This window comes from Numenius arquata, chromosome Z, assembly GCF_964106895.1.
Source record: "Numenius arquata chromosome Z, bNumArq3.hap1.1, whole genome shotgun sequence".
Taxonomy (NCBI): Eukaryota; Metazoa; Chordata; class Aves; order Charadriiformes; family Scolopacidae; genus Numenius; species Numenius arquata.
The window spans coordinates 35,444,390-35,467,264 of NC_133616.1; the positions used below are offsets into that span (position 1 = coordinate 35,444,390).

At 37.4% G+C, this 22,875-nt stretch overlaps 1 protein-coding gene across 1 annotated transcript in view; it reads right to left on the reverse strand.

Moving 5' to 3' along the window:
- The window catches only part of TTC39B (tetratricopeptide repeat domain 39B), a 79,087-nt gene that overhangs the window by 22,817 nt on the left and 33,395 nt on the right, over nucleotides 1-22,875 (reverse strand). Inside the window, exons 3-5 of the mRNA XM_074165876.1 lie at nucleotides 4,579-4,683; nucleotides 1,990-2,121; nucleotides 70-146 (exon numbers count right to left, since the gene is read on the reverse strand). Coding sequence (XP_074021977.1) covers nucleotides 70-146; nucleotides 1,990-2,121; nucleotides 4,579-4,683 — 314 coding nt within the window. The remainder of the gene's footprint in view (nucleotides 1-69; nucleotides 147-1,989; nucleotides 2,122-4,578; nucleotides 4,684-22,875) is intronic.

The window sequence follows — 22,875 nt, forward strand, 5'->3', positions numbered from 1 at the left end:
GTACATGTTGGTAGGATATTTTCGAGATTTTTTCACTTTTTTGTTTTAATTTTATTATAAACCACTTACCTTCACTCAACTGATCCGCTGACTGTTTAGAAACTAGATTGGACAAGGATTCCACCACTGTGTTTCTTTTTCTGAATCTAAATCAGTTGTACACAGAGGAAAAGAAACCCACACAGCATGATCAGTATTTCAACACAAATTTGAACTTATAGTTTTTAAACATTTCAAACCACAATTTATAGACATTCTTATTAAAAGGATGATTTGCCAGTAGTTGCAATTCTTTGAGTAGTCTAATCGTGGCCAATGGTACGCATCTAGACGCAGGAGCCTATCCAACCTTGACTGATGTTCCAAGCATGCATTTGATCTACTTTAAGTGTTAAATAGCTTCCACCCGACTTCCATCCACCAGCTGCAGAGGTCTCTGACACTGGGCAAGCCGCTTGAACTGGACTTCATAATTATATGGATTACTTTTTTCCATTTCTTAAGCTTGCGCTCAGAATTAGACTGAAAAATCAACGAGAGCTCTACTACTTATCTTATGGCATTTTCTGCCAGATATGATGCCAAGGTCACATATTTTACTGTCAACAGATCTCAACTGTCCATGTTATAGATTGCTAGTTTATTTTAGTATGACATTCCAAAAATGAATTCATTATATTTACAAACAACTCAACTTGATGAAGCAGCTAAAGAAACAATTCTACATTCAGAAGAGGAATGTATTTTGTAAGCCAGGAAGTCATTAATTATAAATACTGAGCATTAGCTTATCATTTGTTCACAATATTTTGCACACTGGAAAGTACAGAATCCTGACAACAAGTTTATGACACTACATGTTAACATAACACATACCAAAACCATGTTCAATTGAGGCACATGTAGTTCTGGCAATTCTTCACCTTTGAGTTCTTTATCTCGCATTTTTATGAGTTTTGTGACAGACAAGAACAGAGCACTTATGCACAGAAGTTTGCATCCTGCAGATATAGCAGTTCTTATTGAAACTATCTGAAGTACAAAGATGCACCTAATTTTCAGACATACTATACAACATAGTTCAGATGAAACTGTGAAACAATAGCACACCTGAAAAAGAGGCAGAAACTGCTGACCCTTATTTTCTTCAGTTAATATCTGATAATTTTGTCCCATTTCCTTTTCTTTTGTCATTGCTAAGAAGCTGATGATAAATGTGCTGACTAAACTAACAACATTTGGAGGCACTTCCTTTGGAAACCATTCGTGATAAATTATGACCTAACCAATATGATGAAGAACTGGTACAATAGAATAAAGCACTCCTTTCTGATTTTGTCAGAGGTTTGTTAAGCATTTTAGCTTTGACAATCCATTTTCTAAGGTTTTCAATTAAAAAAAAAAAAGGTCACTAATAACTTCTACTTTCTACTCTATTTCATTGTTGTTCCAAGGTTCATAACATTCCTGGTGGCAGTAACAGCCGTTTAATTTTACGGTGACTAAACATTTACATTTGTAACAGTAATTTTAAAATTACTTAGTTTTAGAAGCAACTTCAGTATAAGCTTAATCCTGTAAGACTTTTGGATCCACTTTTGAAAACAACTTTTTTTTTTAAAAAAGGTATTTTCATGATGAAAGGGAAAATTCAAAATATGGAGCTTTAAAATTCTTGATCCCCATGGAAAACAAGTAGTCCTAAGTTTAAATAACTTGGGCAGTTCAATCACATAGCGTCAGCTCACACGTAGGTCTATGCAGCCATCCAGCCATTTAAGTAACTTCAAAGGCTAAGCATGCCCAGAGCAAGCAAGTCCTTTTTTTCCCCAAATACTAGGAAATACATCCTTACCAATAATAATTGGATAGTGACACTTACTCCACCTTTCTAAATTTAGACCACCATCATACTGGAAAACATACAGGCAGCCGGCATAACTTTCAAGGAACACTTACTGAATTAAGTACCTCATTGCTTGTGCTTACCTTTGGCAAGTTTGCAAAGCTTCCTTCATTGTAGAAATTCCCATTTGTATATCCTGCTGTTCAAAGGTCATAGCAGCTTGCATTACTAAAATAGTGCTGTACCCAAGGGCATGGTACATACTATCTTTAGACCTAGGGCAAACATATGTTTTGTGCATTTAATCAAAACTTTAAATTACAACACAAAATTTAATGCTGAGACACCTTAATTTGTGAAAAGATAGAAGAATAAAGTAGCAAACTAATGGACATGAAAATATAACCTAGGAAGTATCATCTTCCTCTGGGTGCTACACATCTGCCTCCACAGGATACTGTCACAGTAAGTTCCAGAAAATATCCAATCTGGGTTACACAAATATTTGCACTTAATTATATGCCATTTATAGTCCGCTGGTATATCTATTTAATTTAGCCAATTAAGCCTTGACATAAATACTTAACCATCTGCTTTCACGTAGCATAAGTAAGGACATCCTTCTAACATTATTACCTGATCCAAAGTTACAAAAATCCACATTTATGTCATGGAAAAGCCAGTACGCATATGCTCAGTCCTGCATAAGAGGCCACACTGAACTAGCCTGGATTTCTCCACATAATTACACCATCAAAAAAAGATTGTTGTTGGAATGTGGCTACTGAATGTCATATAGTCAAACCTACCAGTTACAGCAGCACTATTGCCAATGTCATGTCAGGTGAACTCAGGTTTTGTCTAAACAAGTTTCAAGAGGTTCAAGAAAATCAAGAATGCATACCCCTCTGGCAGCCTCTCTGATATTGTACTATCAATGTACCTTTTCCTAATGTCCAATTTTAATCTCTAAGCCTCAACTTGTGGTGACTGCCTCTTGTTTCACCATCTGCCACTATAAAGATGTCTCTGTCTTTGCAGTTTTCCCTCAATAGGTCCAAACCACTGCCAGATTGATCACCAAGTCTCCTTTTTGCTAAACTAAAACACAGCTCTCACAATCCCAGTGATTGTTCTAGTCTTCTAGCCATGCTCCTAGCCCTCTGTTGGACCCTCTCCAGTTTCCTCAACCTTTTTCTTCCTCCTAAATCAAGAAGCCACCTATCAAACAGTTTTTGAAGACAGAAAATTTTAGCAGAGTCCCAGAAGACAGACCCTTGGGCTAAGTGTTTATTTCTTAAATATATCAACATGCCCCTAAAATTTTTACATTATTTAAGGACTTAAGTTTAACTTTCATTAAAAGGCTATTTTTCAGTAAAACAATTGGGCTTGTTCTTTTTTAAAGGTGGCTTTTTGTTTCCTTACTAGGCTAGGCCCTCCTTTGCAGATTAGCTGAATATGCTATATAAGATCAAAGTCTATGAGGCAACAGGAACTCAAAGCATCAAAACCATGGAGTTTAGAATAGTTTTTTTTCTTCATAGCCAATGTTAACTAAGACAAATACTTCACTGTACATAAAAACACTATTGTATGAAACAAGTGGGTTTTTGTTTTACAACGCGAAATGAAATATATACAATACATACAAAAAAGATTTGGGTAATACCTATGTGTATTTAGTAATACACACATGCACAATCCTTGCATGTAGGATTTAGTATTTTGCCATACTACCCCAAAATAGTTCTAGCATACACAAGTGCAGGTGGGCTTTCTCAAAGCATTGCTCTATTACAAGTAACACTGCACAATGCTCAGAGAAAAGAGCTTGGGTGTAAGTATAGCTAATTTATTCCTGCCTACCTTCTCTACACTTGAGCTCCCCATACCATTAAAAGCAAACACTGGATAGTTGTGTCATCCTCCCAAGGTTTTGCTTGATGTTGGTGGCATATTACTGACCTAACACCACCAACCCATCATTCTTAATCCAGTCTTACTGTCACCAAACTGCAGAGCTAGAACTTTACCACACTCTACTAACACAAGCTACAGATCCCTCTCACTGTCACACCCCTTGACATCATACACATCTTTGAGACACAGACAGGAGATGAACAGTGAATGGGATTCCAATTCGAGACCTAAACAACAGCCACCCAGACTGCCTCCCCACACAGTCAGAGGTAAGCTAGGTTTTATCCTACGAACCTTTCAGCATTCTTTAGTTCCCTGCATCTGCACTGCCATGCTTTTCCTCTCAGTGGAACAAAGGCAACAGGGGGACAGGCAGAATTGGTCAGAGTATCAAAAGGTGGGCTTTAAGGGTAAACACTACTGTGACTCAAATGTAATATAAAAAGCAACAAAAAGAGTATTCTGGAGTTTTATTCCAGCTTTGTTGTCTTGTCAAAAGCAATTCTACTGTACAAATTCTCAGAAAAATACACTGGATAAGGCCTCACGCCCCTGCTTTTTCCCTCTGCACAAGGAAAGACAGCTTAAACTCTAACAGAGAAATTCAGTGCTTCATTAACAGGTTTTGCAACCATCTTAAGGAGAAAAAAGTGCACTGCTAAAACCCAGATATGGAGAAATGCCTTTGGACAAATGGGAATAAAAGAAAACTAGTATATCTTGGGAGGCTTTAAATTAATCTTCAGCTACAAAATAGTGTAAAGTATGCTATCTGTTTACAGTAACTTCAGCAAATAACAGGACCTCACCATGGACGAAGTAGTTCCAGGGCTTCAGAGAACTTATTGTTTAGAAATAAGTTCAGTGCCATTGAACACTCTTCCAGAGCACACTTGAGATCCATCTTGGATGCCCTAAAAAAAAAAAAAAAAGGAGATTCTTAGTTTAGTCAAACTGTAAATATAAACATAAAATTAAATTTTTCCTTTTACAACACAGGAGGTCTTTTATAGCTATTTTGTTACCCGTTTTCAAAATCTGGCTTTACAAAAACAAGTCATATGCTTAACACTTTATTCATGCTACATGGGTGTGCCCTCTTTGCTTACTCAAGTGATGTTTATGGCTTTGTCGTCCTCTTTTTTACTGGTCAATATGCAGTGAAGTCATTTTTTGCTGCTACTTATGCAATACAAATATTCAAAACTTATCACTGTGTCCAAGCTTTCAATTCTCTATATCAGTACAAATGCAGTTTCAGACTCCGTATTCAGGTCTAAGTCTCGAGAGAGATGACAAAATATTTTCGCCCAAGAAAGTAGTAAATAGACGGTCGCTCTGCAAACAGCTATGCCAAAAATAGTCCTGTCAGAAGCCTGCAGCTATGCCAAAAGCTTTTGTTCTTCCTAATTCACTTCAAGTAAAGTCACTTGCACTTGCTTAAGAGGAAGCCATCTAACAAAACTGCTACCTCAGCCAGAAAGACTTGGGAGCACTCACAAATTGCTCCTTGAGCAGAACGTGTAACAAACTGGACATTTGTGGTCATGATGAATACCTAGAAGCTACACAGCCTTCGATGTGCACAGCTGGATGGGGAAAAGATAATCTGTCTACCGCTTTAAAACAACAGGTTTAGGCTCTATAATGGGCTTTATCCAAGTAAGGTTAAGCAGTAGCAAGCAATAGATCATGTCAATGAGATGAATATTTAAGTACTGACCAGAAAAAAAGAATGCTGAAGGAGGAATTTAAGAAGAGAAACAACAGAGGAGTGCAGCTGCTCTAAATCTGACAGTAACACACACACACAACACAAATCAGGAAAAAGGGGGACACAAAAATATGACTGGATAGGTTTTTACACAGAGTCATCAACTTCCCCCACCCTCCTCCTCTCTCAATCACCCAAAAGCTTTAAAAACAATGGCTCTGCTTTTTGTAACCCTTCTGGGGCAGAACATTGGGATAACGCTAGATGACATCCCAAAACTCTTTTTCAGCTTTATTTTATGTCATTTTTTAGTGGTAATACTTGAAAAATTCACCTTTTGTAGAAAAATAAAATCTCTAATTCAATACTTGGCAACTACTAGATATTTATTACTGAACATACCAACATGCAAATCTTGCCCTTCATAGTGAAGTCGTGAATTGCCCAGCAGTTGAAATATAGCAGTTTTACCACCAGACTGTTACCAACAATTTTAAAGACAATTTAAATACCTTTATTTTCTTCCATACTGGGATTCAACTTGACTAGGACGTATACAATTTTAAGATCTATGTAGTTTTATGTAGCGAAACCCTATAGTTCTTAAAAGCCGAAGCTGAAGCAGAGCTGCAAATGTTGTTACCCTTAGCCACTTGCTAAGCCTTCAGGTCCTTCAGCTGCGCACATGCTGCAGGGAAGGTGGTATTTTCAATGCCCAGCTCTCCAACAGAAGCGCCACTGTCACACCAGCAGAGAAGGGGCACCATGGTGATCCAGTCACCCAGAACAAGTCCTGTCAGCAAAGTGGCCACCTCTCTTCCCACACGCGCAGGGTTCCAGCCAGCCCATCACACCCCAGGCTTCATCCCAGCACCTGGTCCTCTGTGAGGGCCCGGGGAACCAGCACAGTGACATGGCCCACATTTGCCCTACTACACAGGGTATAGGTTCCAAAGACTTTATTAGCCTGCTATTGGACAGCAAATCTACATTTATGTTCTCTTCATTGCTGGCCCATGTCACCAATGACATTCTGTCTTGTTGCTACTATGAGTTTATGTTCTCTCACTTAAGTACCCTTAAGCAAGATATCTAAATTGCCTTCCAATGTCCTTAAAAAGTATTTCAGGGAAGTTATTGCACAGCAAGTTTACTTAGATCTATGTATAAACACACAAGCCCCAATAACATAAAACCCCCTCAGATAAAGCAATAGCAGTATCTTTTCTCCTCCTGCAGGGAGAGAAAAAAAGTTAGGATTCTGTTGCTGTTTATATACCACTCTTTATACCCTAGACTGCACTGTAAAATATAAAACATAAAGGTATACTTTATAATTCAGACTACACTGGCTAATCTTACTTAATTTGTTATCTAGATAATTTTTTACAAGGCAGTTCCATTAATTATAATAATATATTATGGTATTTTATTTTTATTCAGAATGTTTAGCATTGTGTATTTAAATCTAAATGCACTTGTTTTATTATAAATCTTAGCTTTGAGACTACTTTATCTGAAGTGTTACAATTGAAATGTAAAAAAGTAGAGGTGGTTGGGTGGGTTTTTTTTTTCATTTTGAAATCTTTTCGTATATAAGAATGTGTGATTCATCTTTGCAAGACAGTTGATCATGAAGGCTACTTAATGACAGAAGTATATCTGAGTAAACATATAGGTTTATTTTTTGAATGCAGAAGTTTGAGACATATCTCTCATTGAAAGATGAAAAAAAAAAAGATTAGTAGCATTGTTCCAAGATGGTTACAAAATGAGACACCATTTTCACTATGAATTCAGGATCATGCACAATTTTTGGTCTACCCTTTTAATAGTTTGCTTTAACTCTTTGATATTTTACTTTTTCCTCTGTCTCTCAAATACCCCAATTAACTCCTTCCCTTTGGCTCCTCCTTGATGAAGGGAAAAGGAAAGCATTATGAAGCATATCAATTTTTATCAGAGAGCAGCAGTTTGCTATAGGTCACGTAGGGTTTAAGAACTTTCTTCTTCATGTTTTGGTGCACACAGCTTTTTTATCTTTATGATGCTGCTTGCACTGAAATTAACAGGGGACTTTGCACTTCTAAGATCTAACTTCAACAATCTTGGAAAAATTAGAACATCTGACATTACATTATAAATGCAAATCATCACTTCATGCTCACATCTTGTATTGATTTCCAGGCTAAAATGCAAATTGCCTTACAATTCTAACAGAGACGCCTTCCACCATTCCTTCCTGAAAAATTAACCTATAGACCAAGAAAGCCATGTCATAGACACACAGAGTATCTCTACCTCATCACATCACAAATTCACACCTTCTACTCTTTAATTAGGAAAAAACCCCCAACCTATCAAAGCCAACCACAAATTCATTTTGCATGTTCTAGCTTCTAAATCCGGGACAAAATAACCTGGCTGATAGTTCAGATACCTGCCAAAGCCTCAGCCTGTAAAACCTCTTCATATTCCCAAAGTAAAGTTCTTTCCAGAGCCTGGATCAAGAGAACCACAGACTAAATTATGAGGCACTCCACCTATTCGGGAAAAGAATGGACTTAGCAGTCCACACTAAACCTGCTCAACTGGTTAAAGGTTCCCCGTTAATAACAATCATCAGAAATACGTATTCTTCAGATCCTACACTTCCTACTCAGCAAAGCAGAATCAAAACATTTATCAAAACAAATATGAAGAAAGCAATTATGTTTTACTGCATTCAGACTCTGAATATGTAAACAAATCTGTCCACACTAAAATATTTATACAACCCGTAGAGAAATGTATATTTACACATCCTCTTCAAATGTCTTATAGACTATGCCCTTCAAAGAACAGTGGTAAGACATTAAAAAAAGACTCATTTATAATAACAAAGTTTTTTAAAAACACTCAATTTTCTCAGCTAACTCCATTAATACCATCTGCTAGCAAATACTTTTCAAAAAACAAGTTTTTAGCTAGATTTGGAGTCTGGGTTTTTTTCTAGTACGAAAGCAAGGACCTGAGTTAGTCCCTCAATAATATGCCACCACCACCACTGTGTGCTCCCATGTTTCTATATTCTCATTCCACATTTGCTTTTTAGGAAACTATGTTTCACTCAGTACATGCCTGCATAGATTACACATTCCATTTACTCTGCCCTTCTCAGTAGGACAAATGGCTAGTTGCTTTTAAATAATTTCTCAAGAAAGGGGGGGAAAAAGTGGAGAGTTTTCTATTTTAAATACCAAATTTGCAGTGATTGCCTTAAAAAAATAATCCAGTAATCAAAGTTGAGACCTACTAGACAGCAAGAATGAGTTTTTACTCTCTCATACTTGCACACCACAATTTTCTGACTACCATTGAAGCAGTGCCCTGCTCCAGGTGCCATCCAATACAATATCCAGCAGCCACACTAAGCGGTGGCAGGGCAGAATCTTCAAGGCTGCAGAGGAGAGATGGGCCTTCTGGTCTCCTCCCCTCACACACAACACTTTTGCTAGCTCTGAGGTAGGCAGAAAACTCCGTGAACTATTGGAACACAAAAACCCAAGGGGAAGCAATCAGCTGCTACACAGGGTACGGAGGAAATATGAACAGTCTTCCAAAGTAAGAGAGAGCAGAGAACATCAAGCGGGAGATGTTATAATCACACAGTGCATAAAAGGATCTGAGGTAAGGTGGATCATTCATAGCAGTAGGTAATTTAACAACTGATCTCTACTTTATTCACTTAGTTATAAAATAATTGGATTCAGCCTAGAAAGAGTAAGAAAGTTGCCTATCACTTCATGTGAAAAGTAACAACAAATAAATAGATTAAAGTATTACAGTACCCCACTGCCGTACCATTTTTCTGAATGCATGGATCAAGATATAAGGGCAATGTCCTGTTTCCACTGCTCACCTCAGTAAAAAGAAACACATTTTCTGTATTTGTACACTGTAAATCCACACAATTCCTACCCTGCAATCAGCAACTATTGGACTTCCTTTGGAAGGGAAAAATCTAATCTTTATTTTATAGAACATAGCTGACTTTTTAGCTGTTATCAGAGGGGACCATTAGCCACTGGGCTCCCAACACCATCATGCCACCAACTCTGGCATCACCAGAGTACGCATCAATATTTGCAAAATGATTCCATAAACAGAGTCCTGGCACTTTGTCAAAACTATCTTTTCCTACTAAATGGGGAAGCAGCAGATCTCTCCAGCACATTGCTGTCACGTTCGTTCCCTGTGTTATGGACAAGTTCCCGCTCTGCTGCCTTTAAGCGCAACCAAAGCCTGCAGACAATGCAAAGAGTATTCGTTATGTCAATACATTTACGTGTTCCTCACATCAAGCAAGCTTATGAAATTATTCTGCTACCTCACATATAAAATTTGGTAAGCCAGTTTTCTCAGACTCTTATTTCTAATAAGTGAATCGTATCCTCTACCAAAGAGTCTCACTCCGGTTTAATTACTCTTCACATATGGTTTTTACTGTTTTCCTACATCCTGCAGCAGAGGAATATAACCAGAAGGAATCACTCCAACTCAGATTCATAACTTGATAACACAACAGTCAGAAGAAAGGAGCATACTGACTCACAAGCAACTTGGCTATCTTCGCTGGCAGACAAGGAATACTTCTATGTAGAGGCTCAGAAAAAGCACATTTCCTCCTCTCCTCCCAAAACATCAGAAATCAATTTCTTCAGCAAGTTAGCAGACTGATGAACAGTTCAGTGAGCAGTGCTGACTCACACTCTGACTCATGTTCTTTTCCTTCTGACTCAGTGTTATTTTGGCAATCTTAGTTTTTTCCCTACCTCCACATACAGTTCCCGAGAATTGACAGACACACAGCACATTTTACCACCTCAGATGAGCATATGCTTTAATTTATCCTGGAGTAGATTAAATTAACACTACCTCAGGAAATTACTATGGATTTTACACCCAGCGAATACAGTTCACTTCTAAAACAAAAAAAAAAAAAAGGAAAAGAGAAACATGCTATATTGGCCATTATACAAAGATAACAATGTCACATTACAAGGAGAATAAAACACCACTCTGTGTTACCATCTAGGTACTTTAAGGATACTTTTTCTCAACACACAGCATTTTTTAAAGTTATCTTCTCAGCTCTTTTTCAAACTTCTTTTATGAAAAAAGAACAAATGTTCTGAATTCCAGAAATAGCTTATGTATCTTGGGCTTGGTGCTGAGCTACTCATTAAACTGTTCCAAAACAGTGGGAATACACTGTCCATAAGGAAGTTATTAGAGACTTTAAGTAGGTTCTTCTAATCAACTACTTGGAGCTGCGATAGAAACAAACAGTATGAATATCAACTTGAAAACCCTGAGATGTTCTGGAATATTCATAGATTCATAGATTGGTCCTGGCCGGAAGGGACCTCCAAAGGTCATCTAGTCCGACCTTCAATGCTTCACTATTAGCATGATAATTCCCAGGATGTACACAATGTAAGAGCATTAGTAATTTAAAACATCAAAACAGTTCACAGCTTATTAAGCCGCTTTCCTTTTTTTCCCCACGGATTCATTAAAAAGGGAACATAACTACTAGCCTAAAACAAATTAAAAAAAAAATCATTGCTCTAGTATTTAAAAGAAAGTTGTTTAACGTGTAGTAAGTTAGACAGCAACACCTATCCACCCACACCACAGCTCAGTGTAAGAGCATTCCTGAAAGGCAGTTACATAGCTAAGAATCAGTATTAACTTAGTACCATGCTGCTGTCTTCGTATCTCCAAGAGATTTAGTCAGCTTTTAATACAATCACCTCTGGTGCAATGATCTACCAACTCTTCCTTTGAAAGAGGATTCAGGAGCTAGAAATAGGAGAATTGCAGAAAAGTTTACCTTTAACTATATTTTCCACATTTTAAATTACATATGTAGGACTGAGCTTCACATCACTTTATTAACATTAGCTTGAGGGGAAAAAAAAACCCACAGAAATGTGAAAGTAGTGATACAATTCAGTTTTAAAATATACCCACATTAAGATGCACATCTCACATAAACAAAAGGAGTGAAAATAAGGTCTGTAAAAATTGGGAGAGGATGTATTTCAATAGTAAGGATCAAGAAAACAAAATGCATTACATCTAAGAGAACACTTTCCCAGGAAGTAACTACTTTAGCAAACAAGTGACCCTTAACATCTACAGAAGCTTCATCTGAAGAAGAATCTTTCAGAGGCATTTATTTTCTTAAACTCAAATGAAAACTGGGTGTCAACCAGCGCATCAACAGGTAAGGAAGAAAGAAACTACCATCTGTAGCACTCTTCTAGGGTAACTTATACACAGGCATCTGTTAGATTATTTACTGCCAAAGCTAATGATGACAAAACAGCATTAAAACGTATTGTTCTCAGGGGTTCTTGTCATCTGCAGGAAGATGGTAAATCAAATAGTCCTAATACACTGTCAAAATTTGATACTAGCTGTCGCTGTTCAGAACGTTTCTGTATTTTCTGAAGTAGATCTTCCCCTTTGTAGTAATGAATCTCTTCAATGAGAAAACTCAATACTTAACTGTTTATGTTCTACCATGTCAAAAAGAGTAATTATCTTGTCAGGCATCTCAAATAGCCAGGACATGACTTCGTAACAGTAAACAGCAGCTGATCCTCACCATAATCTACTCAATAGTTCCATTTTCTTCACTAGGAGGCTCAGGGTATTTTTGAACGCTGCTCTACATTAAGTGCATCAATCCTTCGTAATTTCCAAGAACAGTGGTGATTCTGATGCTTTATAGCTGATGGGATCTCTCTTCCCCTCCCTCCCTTACTGACGGGACTACTGTGCAGGCACACCCTGCTTCTTCCAGATATGTGGCAGAGCTCTGTGCTTCTATGCTAATGTCTGCTGCCATGCATGCTTAGCATAAAACAAACTCGAGCCTTCAACAGAGTCCTGGGGGGCTGGAACCCACCGTCTCCCTGGAAGACTTTCTCCCAGCCAAGGTGAAATGCTGTACTCCCAACTACAGTATTGAAGGTCACGGTTTACAGCTCACAGAGACACCATTAGTCATCACGTCATGTTCACATCTTGCATGGCTTTACATGCCAAACTGTACGTCTATGTCCTCCTGGCTGGTCTTACGATTTAGCAAAGATCAAAAACATTAAAAATGGCCACCACCACATCACCAATCACTCATTAAATAACCCAGACACTATGTGTTGCTGCAAGATGAAGGCTTTCTGTTCCTTGGCCTCACTTTTGCTGTTACTAATTTTGAGCTATGCCTCAGATTAACCGTGTGTCACTAGATCAAGAATACTTCCATTCTTAATTTTGCAATATTCAACAGTTATGCTTTAAGAAGGAGGAAACTAGAAATGAACTAGTTCTTAGCTCTTGATCCCTGCCAGCCATTTTTCATTGAAGCACAGAAATCCCTGTAGTAGCCTACTACTATTCCTCTCTCCAGTCCCAGTGAAGGAAAACAGTTATCCTATACTATGATAGAGACACTCTCTTTCTGCCTAGCCCTATAAAATAACAGTACAGAACCCAGAATGCTTATTTTCTTCAATTATTTTATCCTTCACCAATGTATGCCAATTCCTCTTATGATTCAACAACTTTCCTCTGCATGCTGTCAGATTATTCCAGTAAGGTTTAAGTAGAAAAAGAAAACTAGCGTCTCTGTTCACAGGTAACAGGTAAGAAACACCTCTACTTTCTCTGGTTAAGGAAGCATCACTGAACTATGATTCTTAGTACCTATTTAATGTTCCTCCACAGAGATAGTGGTCTCCTATCTCTATGAAATGTTTCCAGGATTGCTAATCTCCTTATGAATGCTTTTGAATGTTTATGTCCTTGAAAAAATCTACTATAGTACTGCATTTGGCCTTCTTTTTATATGTGCAGCTACCAATTGCAATCTCCAATAGGATATTTTTTTTTTCACATTAACAGTATCATACACCCCTGTGAATCCATTGTATCCGAGCAAGCATACAGAAAACTCAGCTATTAGTTCTGTTATCTGGAAATACCTCTTCAAACAATTTTATTCATATTTTGAAAGCACAGTACTCCTCTCACCATTAAATTAGCCATTTGCGAAGAAAAATCTTTTTCATCTAATCCCTCTTATCCACCACTCATATATGAGACAACAGCAATACTTCACTATTCCGCTTGGTGATGTGCCGAAATCTAGTTTGGACCATTTCCTAAGGGACAATGTTACTTGCTATCACTTTTATTAATCCAGACACCAAGTTGCAACATAAGTATAAATCTCGTCAGATAAACAGTGAGACACTTTGTAGAGACCTACTACAGAGCAGCATGTGGCACCATTCCTCATTACAAATACCCTCCAACAGTTCCATGACACAAAGTGAAGGCTAACATAAAACAAGCTTCTTGCCAAATCCTACTGAGATATTCTGTTAAGTCTACATTTTATGTTCAGTGAAGGGTGGCTGAAGGCTTACATAGTCCTTGATAGTAAAATCCACAGACCTACACACAGTGAAGACTAGGAAGTGTTCATAAAACCAAAGAGAGTAGCTTTCTAGTTATGTTGGATTTTCTTCTTATTGCAAGGGACTACTACTAAAACTCACGAATGTGGGACTTCTGTCTGGGCTTTTTCTTTGTCATTTTGTTTTTGGTTTGGGGTGTGGTGTTTTTTGTTTTTTTTTTTTTTTTTAAATACAAGCAGAAATGCACCACTTTTCAAAAACAATTTCTGTATCAAGTTTGAATCTAAGGAATCCTCACAAAAGCAGAGCGTGTATCATTCTCTTCGAGGACTACTGACCTGAGTAAGGAACTGCAAACACCCCTCACACCCACACTATGCTAATGCTGGCACATATCTTTTAGTGTCTTGCTGGCTAGGTACAGGAATCAGGCTCTGGAAAAAGCAAGGTGCATCAGGCAAGCCTCCAGAAGGCTGGATTTTATTCTTCTAGCTGTATTTATGCTATGCATTCCTCCCATCTGGAGAGGAATTCAGACAGGTGGAATCAAACTGAGTAACCTTGCTCGCATTTAGACGTTTCTTGCAGCTAACAAATTAAAGCATGTTAAGTCCTTCACATAAAAGGGATCACAGTACTTTTAAAGTGCCAATCACTTCCAGTTTACGAACAAAAAGGATTCTTAACCTGATGTGCTAGTTTAAAAATAATTAGGGAAATATAAGACCACATGATAATCAGTTTTTTTACAGTGTAAACAGAAAACTTTTGCAAACCGTTTTACCATTTCATCTAAAACTCAGACTTCAACCCCACTTATAATCACACAACAGAAAAACCTTAAGCCATAAGGCTAGACGTTTGAAATTATTTCCAACTTAAATAAATCACTTCCCATCCTAGCCTATTATCATCACTAATAGCTATAAGTTTTAGACTTTGTGCCTGATCAGTTATAGCAAATGCTTTTTTTTAACCCATATAGTAAATCCACTAGTCATAGTTTACCTTCTGCATTCATAATGCACACATCCCTTTTTATAAGCAGCATGAATTTTAGATAAATAAAACTGTGCAATTTGCATATTCCTTGGAAATGTTATCAGCTTATGGAAAGCATTGAAAAAAATTTCATGCTGATGCAAGACAGACTTGATAAAATAATTCCTTTGAAGGCGTAGTGTCTTCACTGTTTCAGAACTTCACCAACGCATGCTGTAGTCTGTGTGCTAAACATTCATTTAAGGAAATCCAACTGGCAGCAAAACTATCCAGTGCTGTGCTAGCCAAATTTGCAAAACAGGCAGAAATTACTCTAAAAGCTTATTATATTACAATCCGTTCAACACGCAGTTTTTTTAAAAACAAACCAACAAAAAGAATCAAAAACCCCACCCGAAAACACACACTACACAAACACCCTAACAATGGTAATTTAGTTTAAATTATACTAGGTTACACGGCTTTGTATTTTTGCAAAACCATTAGGGTAACACACTTTTTCCTCCCTTGGGACTTTCTTGCATGCTGTATTTAAAAATCACATTCTACAGCATACAGAGGCAAATGAATTAGCTTTCACTTGAATTCCGGAGACACCTATCCACCCACAGAACTGGTAATAGCAGAGGACGGAACTGCCACACTACAAGGCAACTCAGTGAGGTTCCACCTTCCTCCTCAACGCTACCTCATTACGAGACAGTAGCATTTAGACAGTTATTTGTAAATCTGTATCAGTGAATCCCTGGATGGATCAAGCAATCTCATCATTAGGGATTTTCCTTTTCTCTTAATAGGGTTGGGGTTGTTGCTTGGTTGGTTGGTTGGTTTGGGGTCTTTTGTTTATTGGTGGGGGTTTTGGTTTTGTTTTGTTTTTTTAAATTCTTTTTTCTCCCTCATCTTACAGCTGTGGCAAAATGCTGATGCAGAGAGAAAAGACACAATAGTAGCTACCTGACATGCATATCTGTATCCATAATTAAATAAAGAGAAAACATCAAATACTGTATATTCAAAAGGAACAACTGTAGAAAAGGAGTTGGAGCTCTCAGAAAAACAGAGACAGTAAGAAGGGAAGAGCCAACTGAGCAAGACAAAAAAAAAAAGAGGCAGATGCCCCTGTTGAAAAATCAACAATTATTAAAGTGATATGCATGAAAATAAGCTGAGAATGACTTTACCTTTTTATTCATACCTTATCATTGCTAAAAAAAGTTCAAACTGATAGCTTTTCACAGACTACTGGAATTTCACTGAGAGCATTTTAATTGACCAATTTTCCTCAACCTTACCACACACACGTAATCTAGTGACAAGGCAGGAGGGAAGGCACATACAGCTGTTCCTCACAGATCAGAAGCTGGGAAGGGGTGGGGCTGCTGGCATTTTGGGAGGGGTGTTTCCTGCTCTTCCGTTTTAGAAAAGCACGTTCTAATTTTAGCTTTTCTAAACTTCACAGATACATATTTAGCTACAGAATCAACGGGTTTGTTTCAGGAATTATTACTGGTCACAGCAGTAGAAGTATTTGTGATAACTGTCTAAGGAATTAAAAGCATTAAAAAAACCCTCAAACACACCAAAAACTTTACATACAAACTAAAAATCTTTCTTGAAAGTCTCATCTCACCTTAAACTTTAGATGTTGGATCACCACCTCTCAGGAGACCAATAACATTTCTTTGCTCTACATTCTGCACATGAGTCTTACTTGCAGTATCAAATTTTGGGGGCACACACAGGACTGTCTTTTTTCTAGTTAGAAAGCAGCCCAGCACCTACAGTGCTGCTTCATAAGAATCCGGTAACTAAATACAAGAAAGCAGTCAAAACATTTCACTTACAAACGCTTACTTTATGTCCACGACTGAGGGGGCAAGGAGAGGTGATGAGATAAAGGAAGTTTCCCGATGGTCATCTTTCCTGAAAACATGGAATTTGCTTACCTATATATTTATTATCAGTGCAGTATCTGAAGACCACAAGAAGTTGATTGCTGTATCTCACATATTATTACTACTCTATAGATGCAACAAAGCAGCAACTGAATGAGCACAAAGGAAGAAAACCAAGGCAAAGTTGATCATCTGCTTGAGTCCCAGGTGCCACAGGAAACTGTGCCAAGACTAAACTCATTGTTCTGGCTGACAAGCACTTGCCATTGCCAACATCACAGTTTGCCCCTCTAAAAAACACAAAGACAGGCTACATTTCTAGACACTTTTTTTTAAAGAAAAAAAACCATGAGCATTCACAAACATTTTGGTTTTGGACCAACCATTTATCAGAATCAGTAAGTCAATAATCAATTTATTACAAGCCAGGTGTTTTTACAGCCTGAGGGGAAAATGAAACATCAGCTGCTTTATCTGACACTAAGTTCTTTACATTCAACAGCAAATTGCACTGCACATGCACAGTAAGCAAGACAGAAGTTTTCCATAATGAATCAGCCACATTGTGGGAGCAGGACACATGACAACTACCTGGGTTACTTATTTACCCAGCTGAATATGCATATACAGTTTATCTGATCACTGAAATGATTGTGAAATAATCCTATTCACGTGTACCAAGCTACTCCAGCATGAATTTGATACAGCACTGCACAACACATGAAATCCTAAAAACAGTCAGCAAAACAATCACATCACAGGTATGTAGAAGTGACCACAGTTTGACAGAGGGGAAAGAATAAACAAAGCAGTATCAATGTCAATTTGCAGGTAGGAGAAAAATCTGCCTTACACTAATGGAAATGTACAGCGCTATAAAAGGTTATTATCAGATTTATTAATAGAACTCAGTGATCTGACAGTATTTTTAGATGTATGTTTTAACACACGATCTTTGCAAGTAAACTGAGAATTTACTATGTTTGAATAGCCCTTATCAGACTAACAGTTTGTATCAAATAATCTAGCTGAGGTCAATATAGGCAATACTGTGTAGAAAAATGAGCACATGAATATGCCAGAGCATGATACTGCCAAAACTTAATATACAATATGTAGATATAAATAGAGGTTCACCAAAAAAAAAAAAAAAATATGTTCCTTATTTCCGTTAGAAAGTAGGTCTAAATAAGACATGCTGATGAGAAAATACGTTGAGAAATATCCTCCTGAAAGAGCTAGCATATGTAAGTATGAAGACAGCTGACAGTGTTACAGAAACTGAATAAAAACTCTACTTACCTTACAACAGGAAAAAAAAAATTAAATAAATCATGCAGCAAGTAGGACACCAGATCAGGCCAGATGTTTATGGGACTAACACTGCGTCACACAAATACTGGCTCAGATCCAAACAATTAGGACAATGTGATCTTAAGTAAGACACTCTCCCTAAACTTCAAACCAATTTACTGGAATTTATTACACAGTGAACTTACAGCTAGCATCGGAGACCTTAAATTACTAAAATCTCTAAAAGCACACTGTATTATATTTAACATTTAATACGTAGAAAGCACAGAACCGCATCCCATGAAATAAATCATTTATATTTAAGTCAAAAATTATATAACTTCAAATGGTTAAATCAGAACAGCTACCAAAAGCAGAAGATACTCTACAGATGAAGAAAATAACTACAAGTCTGATATTGTCCTTAAACTACCACATTTTAAAGAATGGCATCCCAAAATACACACCTTGCGGTGTTCTACAGCCTACTGCATCCAAGCTGATTAAGCAGTGACATCAGCAGAGAAGCTCCTGCTCTCTAAAAGCATTGTTCATCACTGCAAATTGCAGAGGGAAACAATTATTTCATAAACCCATTGTGAATATATCATCCTTCTCTCCTCTTCAAGGAAATAAACTACAAATTTTTTTTTACATCTAAGTGTTCAAAATACCTGCCAAAGTAAATTTTCACAGATAAAACCCCATACATCTGACCACCACATTCAAGATTTCAAGGACTAGTATGCAGCAGCGATAATATACTTACAGGATTAATTCAGTTAACTTCAGGTATGTAAGTGCAATCCTTTTGCAAAAATAAGTGCTGCTTCTTTCACTCTGTTCTTTTTCCACCGCACGGACACATACACAAAAAAAAAACCACAGAAGAAAAGCATAAAGAGAAAACTGATTCTGTTTTATTTCTCAACATCCATACGGTTTCATTAACGAGTTATCAAGCAAAAACAATAGAAGGGTAAAAGTTCACAAGCCAGCAGCTGGCATCACAGGCACTCTCCATAGCTGAATTCAAAAGAAATGTCAGTTAGAGTGGCAGCAGCTACAGTCAATGCTGGAAGCTGATGCCTTTGCGGGAAGAGGATGCTGGGAGATTTTCCCAATCTGTGCTGCAGCCTAATTCTAATCCATCACTCCTAACTGCAAGGAGAAAATGGAGACATAAAGAACGTAAAGTGATTTATATTTAAAGGCAAAAAGGGAAGCACCTCAGGGAGTTACCTCCTAAATAAAAAATAAAAAAAAAATTAAAAAAACAGAAAAGATGCTATAATTGAAGTGAGGCAGAAAAGGTAAAGTGTACTAATGCAGCTGCAGTAAAAATAGATCAAACACATAAGAGTTGGTAGCAAGCAGCACTGAAGAAAGCTAACTAGCTTATGCTTGATTTTCATTATTTGGTAGTAGTCAAAAAAATCAACGTAAATATTGTTTTATTTATTAACCCCTTGAAATTTTTCCCCCAGAAATCTAAATTTTTGTCTCATAACCAAAATAAATCAACAGCGCAGGCAGCTAATAAACAGTTATCTTCACTAATATCAGCAGCAATAGGAGGAAGTAGGAGTCAGAAACAAAACAGCTGCAACAGAGATAGTTTCATCCCCTTGGTCTAATCTCTCCAGATGGGATATGGGAAAGCTCAGCACATGGGAGCTAAGCAGCAGAAAATTAAACTACATCCCCCATCGTTACCTTTGAAAAGTATTCTTTAAAGCTGTACCCCCTGGGCTAACAGCACCTATTCCTAGCTATGTTTGCTGTCATGAACTGAGATCTATTAATAAAAAATGCCTCAAAGAAAGCCTTTGAAACACAATGTAGGAAACTATAGATTTGCTTTTACCCATTTCAGATGGAGGCTAAGTAATCCAAGCGGTAACACTTCAAATCAATCTACTTAAAAAATTTACTTCGGGAAATACAAGTAAGAATGCAACACACTAAGAAAGAGTTACAGAGTCTTTCTTAAAATACCTGAGGAAACCAAAGGCTATGGTCAGGTAAGACAAGCTTTGCAGGACAGATGAGACGGACAGCTGTAACTTATGGACAACAGCACCTTTAAAAATCAGGATGTTCCTACCTTTACTCTGAAATTGTGCCTGACAGTGTTGAAGACCAAGGAATTCAGAGATATCCGAGTTCTCCACCACATGACTTCGAAGCAATGCTTATGTATACTTTCACTTATTATATTACCATTATTTGGGGCAGAGAGAGTCAAAAGTGCCAGGATTTCTCTCATTCTGATTGCACATGAAAGGTAAATCAGTTTTGAATCAAGGTTGAGCAGTCACATAAAAATCAGCTCAGTTCACACACAAACATACAATGTGCTGTCTTTAACTAAGCTAAATTGAAGACAGTCCACACCTGAGGCCTCAGAAAAGTACTTCCCAGTAAAAGCTAAGCAAGAGTCAACAGTATGTTTCAGCAAAACTGACAAAAAGTAAGCTGTCTGTCTGCAAGTATCAACACACATTTAAAAGATTTTCCCTGGACTGTCTTAAAGAAAAACCCACTAGAACACACTCAAAGCCACTTTCTGCTCAGGTTGTTTCCCAAAAATGCAACAAACCAAAAAACAACCCAAACACAACGTTGTTAAAGACCACATACCAGAGAATTTTTCGGGGGTTTGAAAGTTTAAAATTAAGAATGTGGCAAATCTGGTTTCCAATCCCTTTTCCCTAAAAACAATCCTCCTTCTCAGTATCCGAGCAAATTATAGCCTAGAAGTTATTAAAGCACAGGATAAACATTAATTCACTGAAAGGAATTTAAAGAAAGAAAACACAGATGTGATCAGTAGGTCATGCCTTCCAGCACAACATCAAGATTCCAACATGATAATTATTAAATTTTAGGAAACTCCAGGAACCCCCTCCCAAAAAACACTACACGAGTTTACTGTCATGGTGTTAATTTATTTCTTAAGGAAGAGCAAGCCACAAGCAGCAACACAAATATTTAGGCTCAACTAGGACAAGCTTATTTTGGCAAACACTGGATCACAGAAAAACAGGCTGTGGTATCCTTCTGTGTGTCAGCCTTTCAGTGAAGGCTTGCAAGAGAGTAGCATGGTGTGGAAGAGATGCAGAGTTTCAGGCAGTTCTGTGTAGAATGCCCCTGAGATGTTCTGTTCAGGGGGTTGGTTTTTTTTTTTTTTTAGTCCCCCCTTTCCTGTTTCCCACCTCCCACCCTCTTGCTTTCTAAGAAGCTATGGACACAGGTGGAATGGCGCATTTCAAAGTCAACAGAAAATACCAATATAAAAATTTGCAGTGTGGCCTGAAGACTTTTACTCAAATACAAACACACAGAGAAATCTTACGCCAGAGGCAAAAGGTGTAGTTGCTATAAATATGGAAGAGAGAGGAATGACATAATTATTGCCCACTCAAACCCCCTCAAACTTAAACAATTTATAATCCAAGAACTGTTTGGGGTAGAGAAGGATTAATAAGATTAAGCTGGTGTCTTACTGCTGCTGCTCCAAATCTTGAGACTGACAATATACAGTAGCTACTCTGTCATATTCAGGTAGCTATGAAAATATTATGTACTAGATTAAAAAAAAAAGCCACCTTTACTGGACTTTTTTTCCCTTGGCCTTAAGGACCAAACATAAGAAAAGAAAACTTTGATCATTTAAGTTGTCAGAGCTTTTACTCACCACCTTAAGACAATGTCAGAACTTGTGTTCAAACTTATTGAGACAAGCACTGTTAAAAGTTTTTGGCTCCCTGAATTTAAACTTGAATTTAGGGCCATTTCCTCAGCTGTTCAACTTCACTCACTGACAAAAACACACACATGTGCAGGTATAGCTGAAATCTTAACTACACTTCTGAGATTACAAGGATAACCTTCTCTAACTTCCTTAAACACTTCTGGCCCTTAATCTATCACCCCAGTAATACCACACAGAGCTACTTTGGTAGGATCAAGGATTAACAGTATCCAGCTTTGGGTAGGAAAAGGAAATGCAAAAGAGGATGACAATATAGCAATGAAATATGCCTCTTTCAGCTGAAATTGATAAAGATAAAAAAAATCCTAGTAATTCCACTAGTCAAAAAATCATATATATTACTTTTCTACAGAATTCCACCTTCCACCTTTTCACAATTTCATTTTTAAAATGTATTTAAATGAGATCTCACTATCTTTCTACTGATGCCAGAACTCAGGGTCTGGTGGAAGAAATTTCTATACAAATAGCACAACATGAAGTCTTCCTCTGCACATGAACTATTGGCAGCAGTCATGCAGACTACTATGTTTCTTCCTAATGATGACTACAGAGCATCTTCTATAAACATACGCAGGCAGCTACCATAATACAGTTACTCTAAATGTTGTTACTAATTTGGATAAGCCTCTGACAATGGGGTGGTAATTGAAAACACCATCTTGCCTTTACCTCAAAAAAAAAAAAAAAAAAAGACTGCATACCAACCCCCATGGAAAAGCACAACAACTCAATGGTAACTTATTCCTGTCCCACACAGATGACATTTTAAGGAACAGTATGTAAAATGAGATGGAAGGAAATCCAAATACAATTAAAATTTCATACAAGTTCCGAACAAATTGACAATTTCAGAGGATAAAATACATACAAAAATCAAAACAGCAATGACAAGGTCAGTACGTGCTAGGCATAATACAATGATGGTTAAAAATTGTTAAGAACTC